The 17913-nt window shown below is 49.1% G+C and overlaps 1 protein-coding gene across 5 annotated transcripts in view; it reads right to left on the minus strand.

The window, feature by feature from the left end:
* The window catches only part of TANC2 (tetratricopeptide repeat, ankyrin repeat and coiled-coil containing 2), a 235032-nt gene that overhangs the window by 8255 nt on the left and 208864 nt on the right, over window positions 1-17913 (minus strand). For all 5 annotated transcript variants that reach the window (XM_027745287.2, XM_039380377.1, XM_039380379.1 and 2 more), the window contains 8 exons: window positions 16321-16506; window positions 15443-15536; window positions 10149-10282; window positions 9326-9449; window positions 4545-4720; window positions 3572-3704; window positions 2023-2114; window positions 415-561 (listed from right to left, as the gene is read on the minus strand). In XM_027745287.2, coding sequence (XP_027601088.1) covers window positions 415-561; window positions 2023-2114; window positions 3572-3704; window positions 4545-4720; window positions 9326-9449; window positions 10149-10282; window positions 15443-15536; window positions 16321-16506 — 1086 coding nt within the window. The remainder of the gene's footprint in view (window positions 1-414; window positions 562-2022; window positions 2115-3571; window positions 3705-4544; window positions 4721-9325; window positions 9450-10148; window positions 10283-15442; window positions 15537-16320; window positions 16507-17913) is intronic.

Raw genomic sequence — 17913 nt, forward strand, 5'->3', positions numbered from 1 at the left:
CCTGTGGGGGTGTTTCTGGATGAGTCACTGCCCTGGGGAAGTGCAAACCCCCTAAGCATATGCTCCTTCATTTGAAATTAATTAGTATTCAAAGGAGCACATCTCCTGGCTCCTCCTCATCACTGCCCCAGAAAGCTGGAAAATGCCTCCACCCACCCCCATGTGACGACGTGAACATCATCATCAAAAGGGAGCAATAAAAAATTCAAAGGGCTATAAACATAGCAATGAATTTTTAATCACCTGAAACGAATATTAAATCATTACTGCTTTTGAATCATAAAACGTCAGCGCCCCGTGAAGGACAAAGCAGGTTGGACAGAGGAGAGATCTGAGAGGTCAGAGCACGGTGTCTCAGCAGAGGCACAAAGGTGGCAGGTTGGGCTTAAGGCCATGAAAAGAGGGGGGACTCACGTTCATTTTCCTTCGACACCGGGACAGGTTGAGGAGCAGCGACACCTTCAGCTCACGGAAGGTTTTCAGGTCTTCTCCAAACCCTTCCCTGGGGAACTTTTTCAGGGCGTACTGGTAGCGCTGGGCAGCCTCTTTCACTTTACCTTTCTATTAGAAGGAAAACACGTCAAAACACACCCTTGGGCTGAGTTTGCTTCCCCGCAGAGAACTCACTCGCCAGCCCCAGGAACGTTTTAGGTGGTTAAGGAAACACAACTTCACTATTTAGCTCTTTTCTAGAAAGGAAAGCCAGAACATTTGATCAAGGGAACATCTGAGCTGGAAAGGCAGATGCCTCGTGCAAGTTGAGATCTCCCACTTGGTACAGAGCTGTCACACTACAGCAGGAAACACGGCAGAACTGGTGTTAGCTCGATACAACTCCATCTGCTTCCTGGCTGGATGGTCTTTTGGGCTGGGTGATCCGTTACCCGTTCCTGGAGAACACCCTCCATCTAAAGCTTAATAGTAAGGAATAGGAATTGTGGGACTTTGGGTGGAGCCCTGGGGCTCAGAGAAGCCTCTGCAACAGCAAAGATAAATGTTACAGCACCAACGTGGCTCTGAACTTGGACAAACAGGTTGAGATCCACCTCCCTGAATTTAGACATCTAAAAATCAGGTGTCTCCATCTAAGTCTGGTAACTGGGTTCCTTTTATAGTTATTGGGACGCAACAGTCACCTTCAAAGGTGACTCATCTTTGCTATTTTGGGCACCTAATTTTGGGATGGGACAATGTGAGCCCTGGAGGGGGGCAGCCACACAGCCAGGGTGAGAGAAAGAGGGCAGGATGGGATCTAGGACACAAGCCGTTCCTGATGACCCAGACATAAATTTTGCAGCTATGAATAGTGAGTTTTAAAAACTTGTAGACTCAGGTTTCTCAGCTGTATCGCGTATCTCTGGCAGATAACTCCTGTTACAATGCCAGCTTTGCATATTTTCTGCTTCACCCTTAGAGCCTCACAGTGAATCATTGTTGTACTTGCACATTTTCTGTGTGTGTGCAAATCTCCAGGTTTTTAAAGATCGGCTTAAAATAAACAGAGAGCAAAAAAGACACTCTACTGTAGCAGTGGAATGTCTCCCACGGGCTACAGGACACGACAAAGCCAGCTGTGTCCTGACAATCTGCCTTCATTGCAAAATGTTTCTTCCAGGAGTTTTTCTGGGATATCCTATCCCGTCGCCCCGTTCCCCAGCAGTGAGCCCACCAGGTAAGGACAAGGCTGCCAGATCTGATGCCATGGCAGCAGCACTCCCAACAAACACTTGGGTTCTGGTGTTTTCAAAGAGGAGACGAGGTGCTGGCTCAAATCCAGAGCGACTTGGCTTTGCTTCAGCTTTGTTACAGAGCTGGGCAATCAATCCCCCCTTCCCCAACCCCACTAACCAAAACCAAACGGTTTGGAACATGAGAAATGCTTTGACCTGCCACAGGTTAAGGAGGCAGCATTAGAACCACGGTTTGGAGAAGCCCAACCACTGACCCAACACAGCCCAAACCTCCCACCAAGAGATGCTGCAAACTGCATCTGTTGCCTTTTCCCAAAGCCACTCCCCTCACCTTATAAAACATGTCTCCCTCCTCCATCAGCTTGCTCAACAGGATGATCATGATGTCTGGTTTGGAGGTTGCCATCGCCCATGTTGCTGGACCTGTAGTGTACAGGATGCATGATGGGTAAAGAACTCATACAATGCAAGGGTGGTAGGAAGCTGGGTGGAAAAAATACCCTGGGGTGGGAATTTCTGCTGGAGAGAACAACTTGGCATGGTCAAAGGGCAGAGTGCTCCAAATGATCGAGCTGATAATTCCTCTGGCACTTAAATTAATGTCATCCCCATTGCACTGGTTTTTCTTTGCAGTCATTAATGCCAATCCCAGTGGCCTGGGAAAGGATGGAGCCGTTTCCACAAGAGGGCAGTGCTGAATGTGGAACTGGCTGGGATGGGGGAAACAAACTGTATTTAAAAGGAAAAAATCAGAGTGGTTACATAAAAGCATTTCTAAATTAAAATCTCTGCAAGTGTACTGGGGAAATCTGCAGTTCGGCTGTCGATAGGTGGTTTGTGGTTAAGTGGATTGTGATTTCCAGCTTCACAAGATGTGAAAGACTAGAGTAGAAAATCCATTAAGGCAGAAAATACGACAAAGGGAAGGTCCTGTCTAAGTGCTGCTGGTGCCGAGGGCGTCGTGGGGCTGGGGACACTCTGCCTCTGCACAGGGGCCACCCTGCAGAGCCAGCTCTGATCTCAAGCACTAATACTGTGAGGGAAGGGGTGGCAAAAATTTGGGGACAACTCATTAGTGGGGGTGAAGAATAAGTCAACAATATTCTATAAGTATATTCAGTACGTTTTGGGGGAAGGAGGTTAGTTTTTGAGTTCAAGTTATTCTCTGCAACAGTCATTAAAAAAATTATTTGAAGGTGAGGTAAATTAAAAGATTAGAGGTGTTGGGGTCGCATGCAGGCTAAATCAAACAGGAGAAAGCAAGGCTGACAAAGCTATCAGATCGAAGCTGATGCTGACAGCAATGAGATATACCTCGTGGGCGACTCGGTAACGTCTGACAACCTTCAAAGAAAGGAGAAAACAAAAAGTTGTAGGAGAGAGGGGGAAAAAAATGGATGAAGGTGTGAAAAAAAAAAAAAAAAAGAAAGGAAAAAAAGCAGCTGTGAGAGGCAGGCAGCAAGGAAGCCAATGCACCAGCAAAATCCCCTTTCACAGGAAAACGTAACGTGAGCGGCTGTGTGGCGCAGTGCAGGTACACTGAGGTCTGGAAGCATACACAGAGCGAGTGAACGCAGCAGCTCACAGCAAGGCATGGACAGAGTACACTTGTCGACTCAGACTAGTAAAGATAGAAAAAGCATTACCAGAGGAAAGACCTTGCCAAAGAGACAGTTGTTTATTGATTAACTTTTGCTAAAGTAATACGACAGCAAAAAAAAAAAAAAATAATAGTCCCCGTTTCACTAGGAAGGCAGTGCTGACTCGCCGGCTGGGGCTGAGGCTGCCTCGGGGTTACACTCGTGTTTTTTAGGATGCCAGCCCCACTGCTCGAGTCCTGCCTGAGCACAGAGCCGATGGCAGAGTCCCCTTGTCCCTACCTATCTTTGCTCCTTTCTTCAGGAGGGTGACGACGACCGAGGTGTTGCGGCAGCCGACGGCCCTGTCGAGGGGCCGCATCCCGCTGTAGTCGACGTGCTCGATCATGGCCCCATGGTCCACCAGGAACTGAACCTGCAAGGAGAAGCCCAACAGTCAGTTCTGCTCCTGGGAGAGACCTACATGAGGTGCTGGGGACGTAGGACAAGCAAAAGCTTGTTCTGCTCCACTGCCTGAGCTAAGAACGCCTCCATGGGGTCTGAGGGTACATCGTGGGCAGCAGGTTGAGGGAGGAAATTCTGCCCCTCTACTCCATTCTGGTGAGATCCCACCTGGAGTAGTCCAGGTTCCCAGGGGTCCCCAGCACAGGAAGGACATGGACTTGTTGGAGCAAATCCAGAGGAGGCCATGGAGATGCTCTGAGGCCTGGAGCCCTTCTGCTCTGGAGACAGGTTGGAAGACCTGGGGGTGTTCAGCCTGCAGAACAGAAGGCTCCAGGGAGACCTTAGAGTCCCTTCCAGGGCCTAAAAGGGCTCCAAGAGAGCTGGAGAGGGACTTTGGACAAAAGCCTGGAGGGACAGGACAAGAGGGAGTAACTTCAAACTGAAAGAGAGTAGGTTTAGTTTGGATATTAGGAAGAAATTCTTCCCTATAAGGGTGGTGAGGGGCTGGAATGGAATTCCCAGAGAAGCTGTGGCTGCCCTATCCCTGGAAGTGTCCAAGGCCAGGTTGGATGGGGCTTGGAGCAACCTGGGCTGGTGGAAGGTGTCCCAGCCCATGGCAGAAGGGGTGTTGATGGTCTCTAAGGTTCCTTCCCACCCAAACCATTGTGTGATTCAGCCTGTGTGGAAGCACCTGCACGAATGAAAGATTGGGACCTTCTGCGCTTATTGCTACAGCAAGCTGAACTGTACAATTCTTCTGGCTTTTACACCAACTGCCCATTTCCTTCTGGGTGCATCCCAGGCCACTCACCACCTCTGCGTCGCCGTAGAACGCCGCCAGGTCCAGCGGCGTGCGCCCGTTCTTGTCCGCGTGGTCGGTGGCAGCTCCGTTCTCCACCAGGGAACGCACCACGGGCAGGTGGCCCTTCAGACAGGCCCAGCTCAGGGCTGTCAATCCCTCCTTGTCCATCAGAGAGATGGAGGCACCTGAAAGGACAAGCATCGGTTCACTCCAGTGCTCTCTCAGCTGCTGAGCGCCGCAAACCACCCGCTCGGCGACGACAGCTTGTTTTCAGAGAGCTCTGTACATAATTATTAATTCCTTTATTAACGTTTCTCCCACCACAGATCCCACCCTCCGTGGCGACTTCAAATGCACCAGTGGGAACTGTGGCAAACGAGTTGATTCACACCAAGCTGCAAACTTTTTCGCACCTACCTCTGTGGGCTTTCCTGGCAAACATCTGAGCAGCAGGGTGGATCTGACATCCCTCGTCTGAGACATCAATCTTTCTTTTTAACTGCTTTTTTTTTTATTTAATCCAACCCCATTCCAGCCTGTGTGAGTCAGAGATGAAGACCATTTTGCTGTTTCAGCAGGTCACCACGGGGAACTAAGTCAATTCGGCTCAGTTCTAAAAAAGCACATATTTTCCCCTCTTCACTCCCCTCCCCTTTACCCAAAACGACACAGTTTCCAGCAGTATTTCTCCCTGAACTTTACCCAATATAAATACAACGTTGTGGGATAAACTCCTGCCAACTGCAAGCCAAGGAGAGAGGGACTTGACGTTTTCTTGGATGAGGGAATGGCGCTGCCATACCAACGGGTCAGTGCTGCTCCACATGGCATATGGATACGGAGAGGAGAGCTGAACAGCAGCTTCAACTGAACACTCCTCTTCGTGGCATGAAGACAACTCTTGTTGCCATGGCACAGAGCGTGCAGGGATGATCCACACCAGCTCTGCTCCTCCGAGGAGCTGCAGCTACCTGCGGGATGCTCCTGCCAGCAGCTGGGAGGGATTGCTGCTGCAGTGGTTTTCTCCTGGAGGTGAACTCTAAACTTCCCAGCATGAAATCTTTCCTGGCTCCAGAAGAACGCTCAGCAAGTGGGGGAGGGATGTGGATTTCCTGACCATTCAGGCTCATCCTGGTTGACGTGTCCCCCGTTCACACGCGTTGCCCGGCTGGCAGCAGAGTGAGAGGGCTCCCTGCTGGCACAGGGTGTTGTTTGAGGAGGGAAATAACACGGCAGTGTTTTCTCCAGGAGTGTTCAGACACCCCTGCCCAGCCCCGAGCTGCCAGCACAGCGCGGAATGTCAGTGAGGGAGGGGACAATCAGAAGTGCCAAAGAGGGACACGGAGGCTCCAAGGTGCAGGCCAAGGGATGACAACTTAGAATCACAGACTCATTAGGTTGGAAAAGACCTCTAGGATCATTAAATCCAACTGTTCCCCCAGCACTGCCAAGCACTAACCCGTGTCCCCAAGTGCCACATCTTTAAATCTTTTAAATCCCTCCAGGGATAGTGACTCCACCACTGCCTGGGTCAGGCTGTTGTAGGACTTGACAACCCTTTCAGTGAAGAAATTTTCCCTAATATCCAAACTAAACCTCCTTTGGAGAAATATGAGGCTGTTTCCTCTTGTCCTGTTGCCTGTTAGCAGGGAACAGAGCCTGACCTCCCCCTGGCTCCACCTTCCTGTCAGGGAGTTGTGGAGAATGAAAAGGTCCTCCTCGAGCCTCCTTTTCTCCAGGTTGAGTCGTCCCAGCTCCCTCAGCTGCTCCTCATCAGACTTGTGCTCCAAACCCTTCCCCAGCTCCTCTGCCCCTCTCTGGACACCTCAACACCTTGCCAGCCTTCTCTCACATTGCCCACACTGCACCCAGGAGCCCCTCTGGAGCTCTGGGAAAGCTCTTCCACATGATCCTGAACTGACCCAAGGACAAGTTTTGCTCAGGATAAAGCCTCATTTCATTCCTGCTTATTTGAACCAGACACTTCCTTCCATTCAAACCATCGAAGTCTTCTCTTGTGTTCCCCCTCTGACTCTTCTGGAGCAGGTAAGAAAGTTCCTGCAGTAAGAGGGAATCCTGGAAAGCCACGTCATCACTCAGCCTTCCCACTCGCCAGTGGAAGGACACCCAATACCACAGGGTGACAGGGCCAGGCTCCAGGGTGTCCCTGCAGTGCCAGCTGAAGGGCTGAGCGAGCAGACAACACACACCACCCCAGGGATGCCAAGAGGCTGCTCCAAGGCACACTGGGCATGACCTTCATGGGAACACTAAGCTCCAGAAACAGCCCTGGCTCCCAGCAGAGCCTCTGCTTGACTCCAAAGACATCCTTCACCCTTCAGGGATCTCTGACCTATTTAGCACCGAGGCAGACAGACAGGAAACAAAGGGATGGTTTTGAGGCCAAGTGGCTTAAGGTGATCTCATGGGACTGATCCATCCCTGCAGTGGGAGGGATTTTGGCTGGGAAAACCCAGTTTGCTTCTGGGAAGGGCTGGGCTGCTCCTTCCCTAAAAAAACCCAAGGGGTTAAATGCAAGAGTTCATCACAGTTTGGGCTGGAAGGGACCTTTAAAGTCATCTAGTCCAGCCCCTGCCATGGCAGGGACACCTTCCACCAGCCCAGGTTGCTCCAAACCCCATCCAACCTGGTCTTGGACACTTGCAGGGATCCAGGGGTAGCCACAGCTTCTCTGGGCACCCTGAGCCAGGGACTCATCATAAAAAATTTCTTGCATCCATCTAGTCTGACAATTTAATTATCCAGCAGGCACAGCAATGAGCCAGCTCCAGGGAGAAAGGAAAGTCTGACACTTGGAACATCAAAAAGCTGCAGGATGTGGGATCTGTTCTGCACAGAGGATGCACCCAAAGCTGCAGTGCCCGGTCAGGGTGACCCCGAGGTAGCAAAAACATCAAGGGATTGCTTTTTGCAGGAAAAGGAGATTCAGAATCAAGCTCCCTCCAACAGGAATGAGCACCAGGAATTATTCTGCTTTGTGTCACACTGATCCATATAAATACCAGCTTTAGCAGAGCTGCCACCAGGGAAGTTTAATTCCCTGTTCACATCCCCATTACTTTGGGGTGTTAAGAGGTGGGTAACTCCAAAAATTGGGGTTTCCGATTGACTGATGACTCCAACTCTGCTAATGAAACATGTTTACAAATGCTGACTGTGTTAATCAAGTACAGTCAAATGAGATTTGCTTTGCAACACACTAATTAATGCTTATGGCTTATGATTCACACAGTTTTGATTTTAATGAAACATTGAGAGGGACTGTCAAAGCCATTTTAATTAAAATACTCCACATTTCACTGCACTCTGCCCAAGATTGAGTTACCTTTTCAGGACCATGTGTTACACTGTGTGTAGTGGAGTTTACTAAGCTATTTAGGAGAATGGACCTTTTAAAGTAAAAATTTTCATATTTCTGACTTCTTGGACTCTCAGTGTCCAAAGAGCCAGAGAAATATTATGTGCATTTACTGGTAATCCCATATTTTAGATCAGATTATCTGGTATTTTCATCCTCCTCTGAACCACTGAGTCTTAAGCAACATGCACAGTTCTCAAGTCGGGCAAAAAAAATCACTTATTTTAAGCCTTTTAACACAGATTCAGTCAAGCTGTGAAAGGGACCATGTTTCATCTCAAACACAGGGAGTGTTAATTTGAGATTTAAAAATAACAGAACACCAGAAAGGAATTAATTGAATTAATTCCTAAGAAGCTCAAACTGATCTTTGTCACATCCCTGTGCAGGTTACAGCACTGAGCAGCAAGAATCCCACTGGCTGTGCCTCAGGACAGACAGACAGGCAATGGGAAACTTGTTCTTGGCAATTTTACAGTGAAAAAAATATTCTTAAAACTACTACATAAAATATTCAAGTGTCTCACTTTTTGGCTAAAAGGGCAGACACAGGCACTTACGAGATGAAGAAAATATCCCTTCCCAAAGAGGGATCTTACCTGGAATAAAAATATCAAATAACAATACAAGAATTAAATGCTATTTCTAGAAAAAAAAATATTAAAAGATCGCCCAACCAAACCAACCAAACATTGCCTATTTGTACAAAATAAAAGACAAAGGAGCCTCAAAAGAAGTCCAGCAATAAGAGCTGATGGTGTTCCCACAGGTTGTTCTGACTCACCTCCAGCAGATTCAGCAGAACTGAGCAAAACTGAGCCATGTTGGCTGAGTAAGTCCCAGTGAGGGAGAGTTATCAGTCACTGCAAGGGCTGAGCAAAGGGAAGCCGTGGGTGCAGAGCTGCAGAGCTTCCTTCAAAAGAATTCTGATTTATTTTCAGCAGATCCACCAACCCCTCGCTTGTGCCGGGGTCTTACCCTCCTGCTGCTGCTGGAGTCACAGATGTGGGCAACAACACAAGAGCTAAAAATGGCAGAATTAACAGGTGTCCCCAGCTCTGGTCTGTGCCTGAGCCTTGCTGCCCATTCCGCAGCGATGCCGACGGTTCCGTGGCATTGTGTGTCCACTCCTTGTCTAAGGGCAACACTCCCAGTGTGGTTCAAGGGCACATTTCTAATGCTCAAAGCACCTGGGATGTTATTCTGTTTGCTAATTAGGACGGGTGGGTTTGTGAGCACTAAAGACACAACACACGGCCAAGATTAAGGCCATGACTATTCCAGCCCTGTTCTCCAAGGAGTTGGACATGGGGTGGTGTGACCCTGACACTCCAAACTCCACCTGTGCAGGAGCCAGTGAGGTGGGACTGGCCATGGATGGGCTCCAGAACTCCCCAAGACATGCTCTAACCTTGTGCAAGCAGGAACTCCACGGTGCCCAGGTGCCCCTCGGACGCTGCCATCATCAGTGGTGTCCTGCCCTGCTTGTCTGCCATGTTCACGTCGGCGCCGTGCGTGAGCAGGAGATCCACGATCTGCAACACACAGAGCCAGCACATGGAGACCCAGCTGGGAAGAGGCCAGAGAAGAGGAAGAGCAGAGTGGAACCCACATCCTAAAAACTCACAGCCCTCAAGGCCCTCTGGGGTTGCAGGAAAAGGAGATTCAGAATCAAGCTCCCTCCAACAGGAATGAGCACCGGGAATTATTTTGCTTTGTGTCACACTGATCCATATAAATACCAGCTTTAGCAGAGCTGCCACCAGGAAAGTGGAAGATTAGGGATTGGGAGAAGCAATGGAGGTATAAGGGCAGGAAAAATGGCCTTCTAAGTCAGGAGCATCCCATTCGTTTCCTAAATGGTGAGATAACCAGAGAAGTTGGGGTTGCCCCATCCCTGGAAGTGTCCAAGGCCAGGCTGGATGGCGCTTGGAACAACCTGGTCTAGTGGAAAGTGTCCCTGCCCATGGCAGGGGGTTGGAACTGGATGGTCTTGGAGTCCCTTCCAACCCAACCTATTCCACCATTCTATGGAAAGACAGGACTTAAGCAAAGCTGTCTGTAAGCAACAAGAGCTGGGGGCGATTGGAGCATCAACATCACTTCTTCTCGCTGTGCTCATTCCCCACAAGAGCTGGGGCTCCTCTTCTCTGCCCCAATTCCAGCGAGACGGAAGGGAAGGCCCGACCCCACACCTGAGGCTGTTCTAAGGAGCGAGGGACCGGCTCACTCACCTGCCAGTGGCCCTGCCTGACGGCGCTGAAGAGCGGGACGACCCCGCGGCGGTTGGGCTGTGCCACGGCCGCGCCCTGCTCCAGGAGCAGCCGGCACACCTCCAGCTTCCCGCGCCCCGCCGCCGCCGTCAGAGCTGCGGGAGAGAGGACAGCGGTCAAGGGAAGGAGCCCCGCGCTCAGCGGAGTGTTCTCCTACCTGGAGATGGGTCTTTCTGCTGGACATCCGAGCGACGGGGCCTGGAACGCCAAACACACCCCATGACAGGCAAAATGGGCAAGGAAAGTGGGCTGGGTTGGTACGGTTCTAGCTCTTGTCATTACAGTTCTAGCTTTTCTCATTTTAGTTACCTCAAAGGTCAGCTCTTCCATGAAAACATCACGGAAAGAGGCTGGTTGAGTCAATCACCTTTCATTATTTTCCCCGAGTCGCAGTGAAACGTGGTAAGAACCACAATAAAATAATGCACAGGCACAGGTGACTGAGGTTCAAGTGTGACTGACATCCAAGGTGTGACCAAGGTTCAAGGTGTAGATGAGGTTAAAGGTGTAGATGAGCTTACAGGTGTTCCTGAGGTTCAGGTATGGCTGCAAAGAAACATGGAGTCCCATCACATGAAACCTTCACCATTTTCCCCACTGCCAAGGCCACGGGCTGTGAGGCTGAAGGGGTCTGAGTAGGGGCTCAATATCCAGAGAAAACACAGGTCTTCAGGTACTTGACAAGACCTTCTTCAACTTGTCCTTGACTCATCCCACCATGACTACAAGGGAGCAAATGAGGGATCAAGCAGCGAGCACCATCAGCTCCCTGACAGACACTCATGCCAGTCACATTTGTGGCTTTTCTCTGCCCCAACAAGCACAGAGCAGTGTAATTCACATGGAGGACTCTTATCTTCCATATCCCACTTTAGCCTGTAGATCTTTGAAACCAGGGAAAAAAATGGAAAGCAAAAGAGGATGAATATGATCACCTGTTCTCCACAAAAAATGCTAATTCTGGGCTTCTTTTCTGGTTAGGGCTGATCCTACCAGCCAGGGTCTTTGTGCAAACCCCAAATTACCTCTCCTTTCCAAATGCTCACAATATCACAGGTGGGCAGAAGCAACACCTGAGAGCTCTTTCCCTGACAAAATGTGCTCTGTTAACTCCCCAAGTGTGGTTGGGTTAGAGAAGACACATTCCATCTGAAAATAGTCCCAAGTTCAGGACCTGCCGGTGACTCGTTTCGGTGTTAATTTTAGACTTCTTGGTTCCTCCCTCTCCCTAACTTTCTGTGCACTTCAGCACAGCTCCTCTGGCTCCACGCTCTGCTGCTTCTGGTAGGAGTTGGAGCAGAAGGTGGGAGTTTATTTCTGCCTGACGTCGCTTGTTTGTTCTTTGAAGTACATTTCTGTGGGTTGGCTGATTACGAGGTGTTGATGGCTTTCCAACTGCAACACTGTTAATGCTGGGGGATTTAATTAATTCTCGATTCTGCTCCACGTTATGGTGGAGTTTGCTTCTCTTGGAGTTGAGAGACACCAAGAGTTAAAAAGAAAAACCATCTCGCTGCCACGAGCAGAACGTTCTGCAAAATCTATAATCGGATCCATGTGGGTTTTAAACGTAAGCTACAAATACAGGAGGAGGCAGAGGGATTGGAATGCAGGGCTCTGGTTCTATTTCTAAACCTGCCTGCACTTGAAATGTTGCAGGTTAATTTGAGGTATTTCACGTCAAAATGACTTATGTTTGCAGCAATGAGAATACTGTAAATCACTTCAGTGTTCATTGTGAAATGTTCTTTGGAGAAGACTTTACTGAAACAGGATTATTTGATCCATGGTTTCTCCACTCTCCCTTGAAATCCCTTCTGCCTGCACTGACATCTCTTTTTGCTGCTGTGTTCCTCAGGGTCCAAGAAACTGGTGTGGGAATGTGGCTCCAGCTTGTCCTCTGCAGCTCCAGCTCCAGGGAAAAGCTCCTGTGCTGCTCAGCAGCCAGACCTTGCTCCTTCAGGAAGGTTCCACACTGATGATCTGGATTTGCCTCCTGCTGCTGAGAAAAACCCATCCAAGCTTGTCTTGTACAGAGCACAGATACCTAAATCCTCATAAATGGAGAAACTCAGCCCAGTTGGACCCCAGAGCCCATTAAGGCACACCCAGACCTCACCAGTGGGAAGGCTGGACTGGAGAACCCCCTGTGGTCCCTCACCTGCCATAAGCTGGACAGGCTGCTGCTCCAGCCCTCAAACCAAAGCAGCTGTTGCCATCCTGTGGCTCACCTCAAGCCCAGAGCACTATCCTGTGGCCGGTATCCAAGTCCAAATGCTCAATTAACCTACTTCAGGAAGAACTCCAGGAGTACCTGCTTCTTTCAGCACTCCTTAGATGGACTCACCAACCTTACAATGGCTTTTAGTCTAAAAAACACACATGACACAAGGTAAGGCTGTGCCTGTGCGTGAAAGGAGACTGGAAAAGCCAAGGAAAGGTGATGAGAGGAACTAAAGGAGATGGAAATGGGTTGGTCTGAAATTTTACTGTCTGCCAGGGAGCTCCTGTGGCCCAGCACAACCAAGGTGAGTCCACCAAGGAGCAGCAACCTGGGCTGGCAAACAGGAATGTTCATTTTGCAGCTGTATCACGAGGATGCAGCGCCAGGAGGACAACTCACTGGGTAATAACCAGGTCTTGGCATAAACACCATAAAACAACCCCCGTGTTTCTCAAAACACAGCTCAACCAAAACCTGAGACCGGGCTCGGGTGTGGACGTGCCCCTCTCCACCAGCATCAAGCCACGGCCTTCAACACCAGGGATCTGCCACAGCACATCCTGCCTTCGCTGCTGTGCGGAGAAGGTGCTGTTTTCTTACAGAAAAAACAACTTTATCTGGAGAAGGAATCACTCAAGTGCTGCTCTCCAGCACATGTATCTGTTTCCCAGCCTGGCAGCAAGACAAACAGCTCGGCGGAGCCGCTCTTTGCACCTCCGACTCCCATGGACTGAGCACAAAGCGACTCAGATACTTTTCTGCTGGGCTTTCATATTGGTTTTGTCCCAGGGGGAAATACTCCATCTGGAGCTGGCTGTAGTGTGCTGTCAGCAATTCCTAAACTTATGATGTCACTTGGCACTGGCATTTGGATGACATCAGGCTGATATCACCAAGCCAAGCACTCGGCTCTGCTCTGGGGAAGATTAGACACGAGCAACAAGTATCAAAAGCCAGACAACCAGGATTCAGAGTTCTAAAGGAGATTGCTATTTTTAGGTGGAAACCAGCGCTCCTCTTCAAATTTATTTAAACTCTCTATTTACCTTTGGGGAAATAATAACAATATAATAATGTGAGAGTCATGAGTTTCATACAAACTTACAGAGTTGTCCCACGCAGACCAAAGTCTGCTCAATTTGGTGGTTGGTTCACTTTTGCTCACTTACCCACCTCACCAATTTTAATGGGATAAACGGATATTCCTTTGTGGTGAGCCCTCAATTTGTGTGTGATTTGTGAATCACAAATTCACATTCCCAACTGTCCCAGTTACTCAGAAAACCCTCTCTGACAGAGAAACTCCCAGATGCCTGGTTAGTCCAGCTTTTGGCATTGTTGGGGGCAGAGGTATGGGAAGGGGGACACCAGAGATGGAGCAGGCAGGTTGTGAATGTCAGAGCTGCCCAGGGCAGGAAGGGAAGGGCTTATCTGTAGTGCCTGATGCTGCCCATGGGGTTACTTTGCAGGGCTGAGTGGCTTTAGATCAAACTCTGAAGGCATCTGATCATGGTCCTATTTAAATGACAGTCCTTGTGACCCAAATACCAGAGAACAACTTGGATGATCCAAATTCTGCAAAATCTATAATCGGACCCATGTGGGTTTTAAATGTAAGCTACAAATACAGGAGGAGGCAGAGGGATTGGAATGCAGGGCTCTGGGTTCTATTTCTAAACCTGCCTGCACTTGAAATGTTGCAGGTTAATTTGAGGTATTTCGCGTCAAAATGACTTATGTCATGACTTATGACCAGTCCTTATCTCAGGACTGGTCACCCACTGTGAGCTCACTGGTACAAAGCCCCTGTCCTGTTACCAACACTCGGCCATTTCACTCGGCTGATTCCATATCCAGTTCCTTTTTTTTCACATGACACCCCAAAGCACTTTGAAATTCCTTATTTGTATCTGTTGCCCTTATTTCCTCTAATAATGGCCCCATGGCCTTGCTGCTCAGTTCCATTCCCATGGGGACAGGAGTTGGCTCCTTCCTCAGTGCCCTGCCAGTGGCCCGGGGCAGCCTGGCCGCTCCCTGGGCTCTTCCCAGGACACCTCATCCCTCAAGCTTTGTCCTTTGGAGCTCAGGGCAATGCTCTCTGGCACACTCCATTCATCACAAGGCTCTAATAAGGCCACATTTTCAAAGGTACAGCTACAAACCAGCTCCAAATACAACCCTGCCCCCTCCAAAGCAGAAACAACGCAAGCAAAGACTGAGCCGCGCTCCAGCCGCCCTCTGTCCCCTTGGATCGTGTCATTTTTAAGCCAAGCTGACAGAATCACCATCCGTGCCCTGCTCCCCAGACAGGAACATTACCTGGGTGTATGAACCTGACAGCAACATCACCAGTGATGCAAGTGGAGCAGTGAGTTGAGTACAAATGACAGAGGATAATATTTATGAGGTCGCTGGAGTTAAAAGCAAACAACTCCATGCTGGAATGGCTCAAGAAATGGAGATGTTAGTGGAGCAGAAGGGATGGATGGCTGCCTTTGTTTTGGGAGAAGTCAGGAAAGAAGGGATTTTGTATTGTACCCATCAATGCAGAAATGAAGGACTTCACTAAAGGGCATTTGTTTAACTACCAGGTGCTAAATAATGAGGAGTTTTCAGAAAATCAATGGATAATTTAACAACCATAGTGCTGCATGTAATGGAGAGGGGGAGAGAGAAACAGGGAGATTCTTTGGATAAATATGCCCAATATCAAGAGAGAAAGAGCAGAACTGAGTGTCCATCTCATGTTTCAGGGAAATCAGTGACCTGGTCAGAATGCTCAGTGCCTCACACTCCCGAAAAGAGCCAGGAGCTGCAGAAGCTCAGAATTTTCAAACCCAAACTTCTCTGTTCTCCTTAAGCTGAGTGCAAAGCTCCACCCTGGCCCCTGTTAATCACCTGGCATCAAACCAGAGGAACCGATCCTTCTTCATCAAAGCAATGCCTGGGATCAGGGATGCATCAGGGGCAGGAAGCCAAATAAAAGAAACACAGACATGCACAAAGAAGCTACAGAATCTACAGAAATCACCTGTCTCTCCCCAGAGGCTGTCAAAGCTGTTGATCTGTGCTCTCTCCACCTCCTCTTCATCTTTTTCTGGCAGATCGAGCAGGTAGGAGACGATCTGAAACAAAACGACCTGTCAGCTCACGAACCCGGCTGAGGTGGATGGAAACTGCTGACACCTCGACACGAGCTGCTGGGAATGCACAGAGGGGAGGGAACAGTCTCTGCCTGGCACCCTGAGCTCAAGGAAATGTTCTTCCAGAGGTCAGTCACTGAACCTGTACGAGCAAAAAAACCCCACCCAAGTGTCTCGATGAGCCCCGGGAGGGTCAGTTCCCTAAAACTGTCTGGAGATGCCCCAGTGTGTGCAGTGGATGCCTCTCCAGGAGGAGGTGAGGCTGTGAGGAGGTATTTGATTGAAGAGAAACCCATTCTCAGGAGAGGAGAAGGAACAGGGGCTGCCATGGGCAGCTGGGGCCGGCAGCAGCGCTTGGGTTGGTAGTGCTGGGTTAATGCTGTGACTTGACCTTAAAGACCTTTTCCAACCTAAATGATTCCATGCATCGTTTTCCCACCACAAATCTTTGCCAGGATGGCAGGAGGAAGCTCTCTGGCTCTTCCCTCCCCCAACACACAATCCAAAGCTACATGGTCTCACCCTCCCCGACCGTGCTGGAGGAGCAGCGTAAGCAACGCGCTGCTCAGCCACCTCATCCTTAAAAGTTTATTCCAAACATTTATTCCAACTACTTAAAGGCTTGTTATGCTCCCTCTCTTGGAAACCAGCCCAGAGCACAGGACAGAGGTAGTGACTCCACCTCCACAACCATCTCTGGCTAACGTTTTGGCCTGGCAGGAGCCAGCCCTTGGTTCCCCTCCCCGCAGAGCCGTGTGGGTCCTACCTCGGTGTAGCCCATGCTGGCGGCGGCGATCAGGGCCTGCTGGATGGCGTGGCTCTTCTTGAACACCCCCTGCTGCTGCCCAGCCATGCTCCAGTCACACTGGATCAAGAACTTCACCACCTCCAAGTGTCCTCTGAGGGCGGCGTGGACCAGGGCACACTGACCGTTCTTGTCCAGATGATCCACCTTGAACAGAGATGACAAAACACAGTTAAACCAAATCACGGGCACGACGTCTTTGCTTCTCCAGAGTTTCCAGCCCCGGCTTCAGAATAAAGCCACGTGTGCAAAATGTGCATTTTTCTGGTAAACTGTCCCTTCCATGACCAGAAAACAACCATTCCCAAAGCAACATCCCAGGCTCTGGCATCCTCTTGGCCACAAGTGTTTGCTTTGGGGAAGGCATCATTATTTTTTTAGCTGCCTTCAGTTTTCTTCAGACTCAAAGGCTGCAAAAGCATTTTTCCCTTTGAGTCCTGAAGTCCAGCAATCGAATTTTCTTGTGGATTGAAATCACACACGCTGATACCACCTCCTTTAGCCAAATCCACAGAAGGAAAATCAGCCTGTTTTCCAGATGCCATTTCTTTTGAGAGACCCAGAAGTGCCTCAGCCTGCAGCCGGACGCTGTAACGTGAACCCAGGGCAGGCACGGTCAGAAGGAAACAGAGACAGTGCTTGGCAGCCCTGGAGGAACTTATTTGGTTGTATCTCAGAGCATGAATACATCAGCTGGGATTTCTAGGTCCTATCTCAACACCAGGAACTTGGAGAACACGGGAAAGGAAGATCAGTTATCACCCTCCTGCTGGTTAACCCCTTCAGTGCTCTGCAGCATATTACTTCTCATAAAAATAGGAAATTATTATTATTTTAATATATTTTACTAATATTAATTCATAGAATCTCAGACTGGTTTAGGTTGGAAGGGACCTTAAAGATCATCCAGTTCCACCCCCTGCCATGGGCAGGGACACCTTCCACTAGCCCAGGTTGCTCCAAGCCCTGTCCAACCTGGCCTTGGACACTCCCAAGGATGGGGCAGCCACAGCTTCTCTGGGCACCCTGTGCCAGGGCCTCACGACCAAATTACAGTTATATAATACATATAAGAAATATTTCTCACCTTGTAACTCATTCACAATAATAATATATCAATATTTCTCCTTTTTCAACTCCTGCAACAATCAGTGTTGCAGTTTAACTGCAAATATCTCCATCTTTAAAATAAACCCAGCTGGTTTTGGGGTATTTCCTCAGCACTGTTGGGATGCTCAAGGAAAGCTGTTAGGGGTAGGACTTCTGTCACCAAACTCTTCTCAAAATATCCCAACAAAAGCAAAATTCTTTTCTTCCTTCATACTGTCTTCACATTATTACAGACAACACAACCCAGCAAGATCTAAACAGTCCCTCAGTCATCCTGACTTTCATACCAAAACTAGAGAAACCCATATTTTGCCTTTTGAACTGAAACTAATCATATAGAGAAACCACAAATTGTTTCCAGCAGGCTCCACTTCAAAAATCAGCACAATTTTCTTCTTCAACAAAGTATTTCAAGTTGACTCATTATATACAATTAAAACTCCA

Source organism: Pipra filicauda, unplaced genomic scaffold, assembly GCF_003945595.2.
Source record: "Pipra filicauda isolate LSUMZ 115617 unplaced genomic scaffold, ASM394559v2 scaffold193_size2426894_pilon, whole genome shotgun sequence".
Classification (NCBI taxonomy): Eukaryota; Metazoa; Chordata; class Aves; order Passeriformes; family Pipridae; genus Pipra; species Pipra filicauda.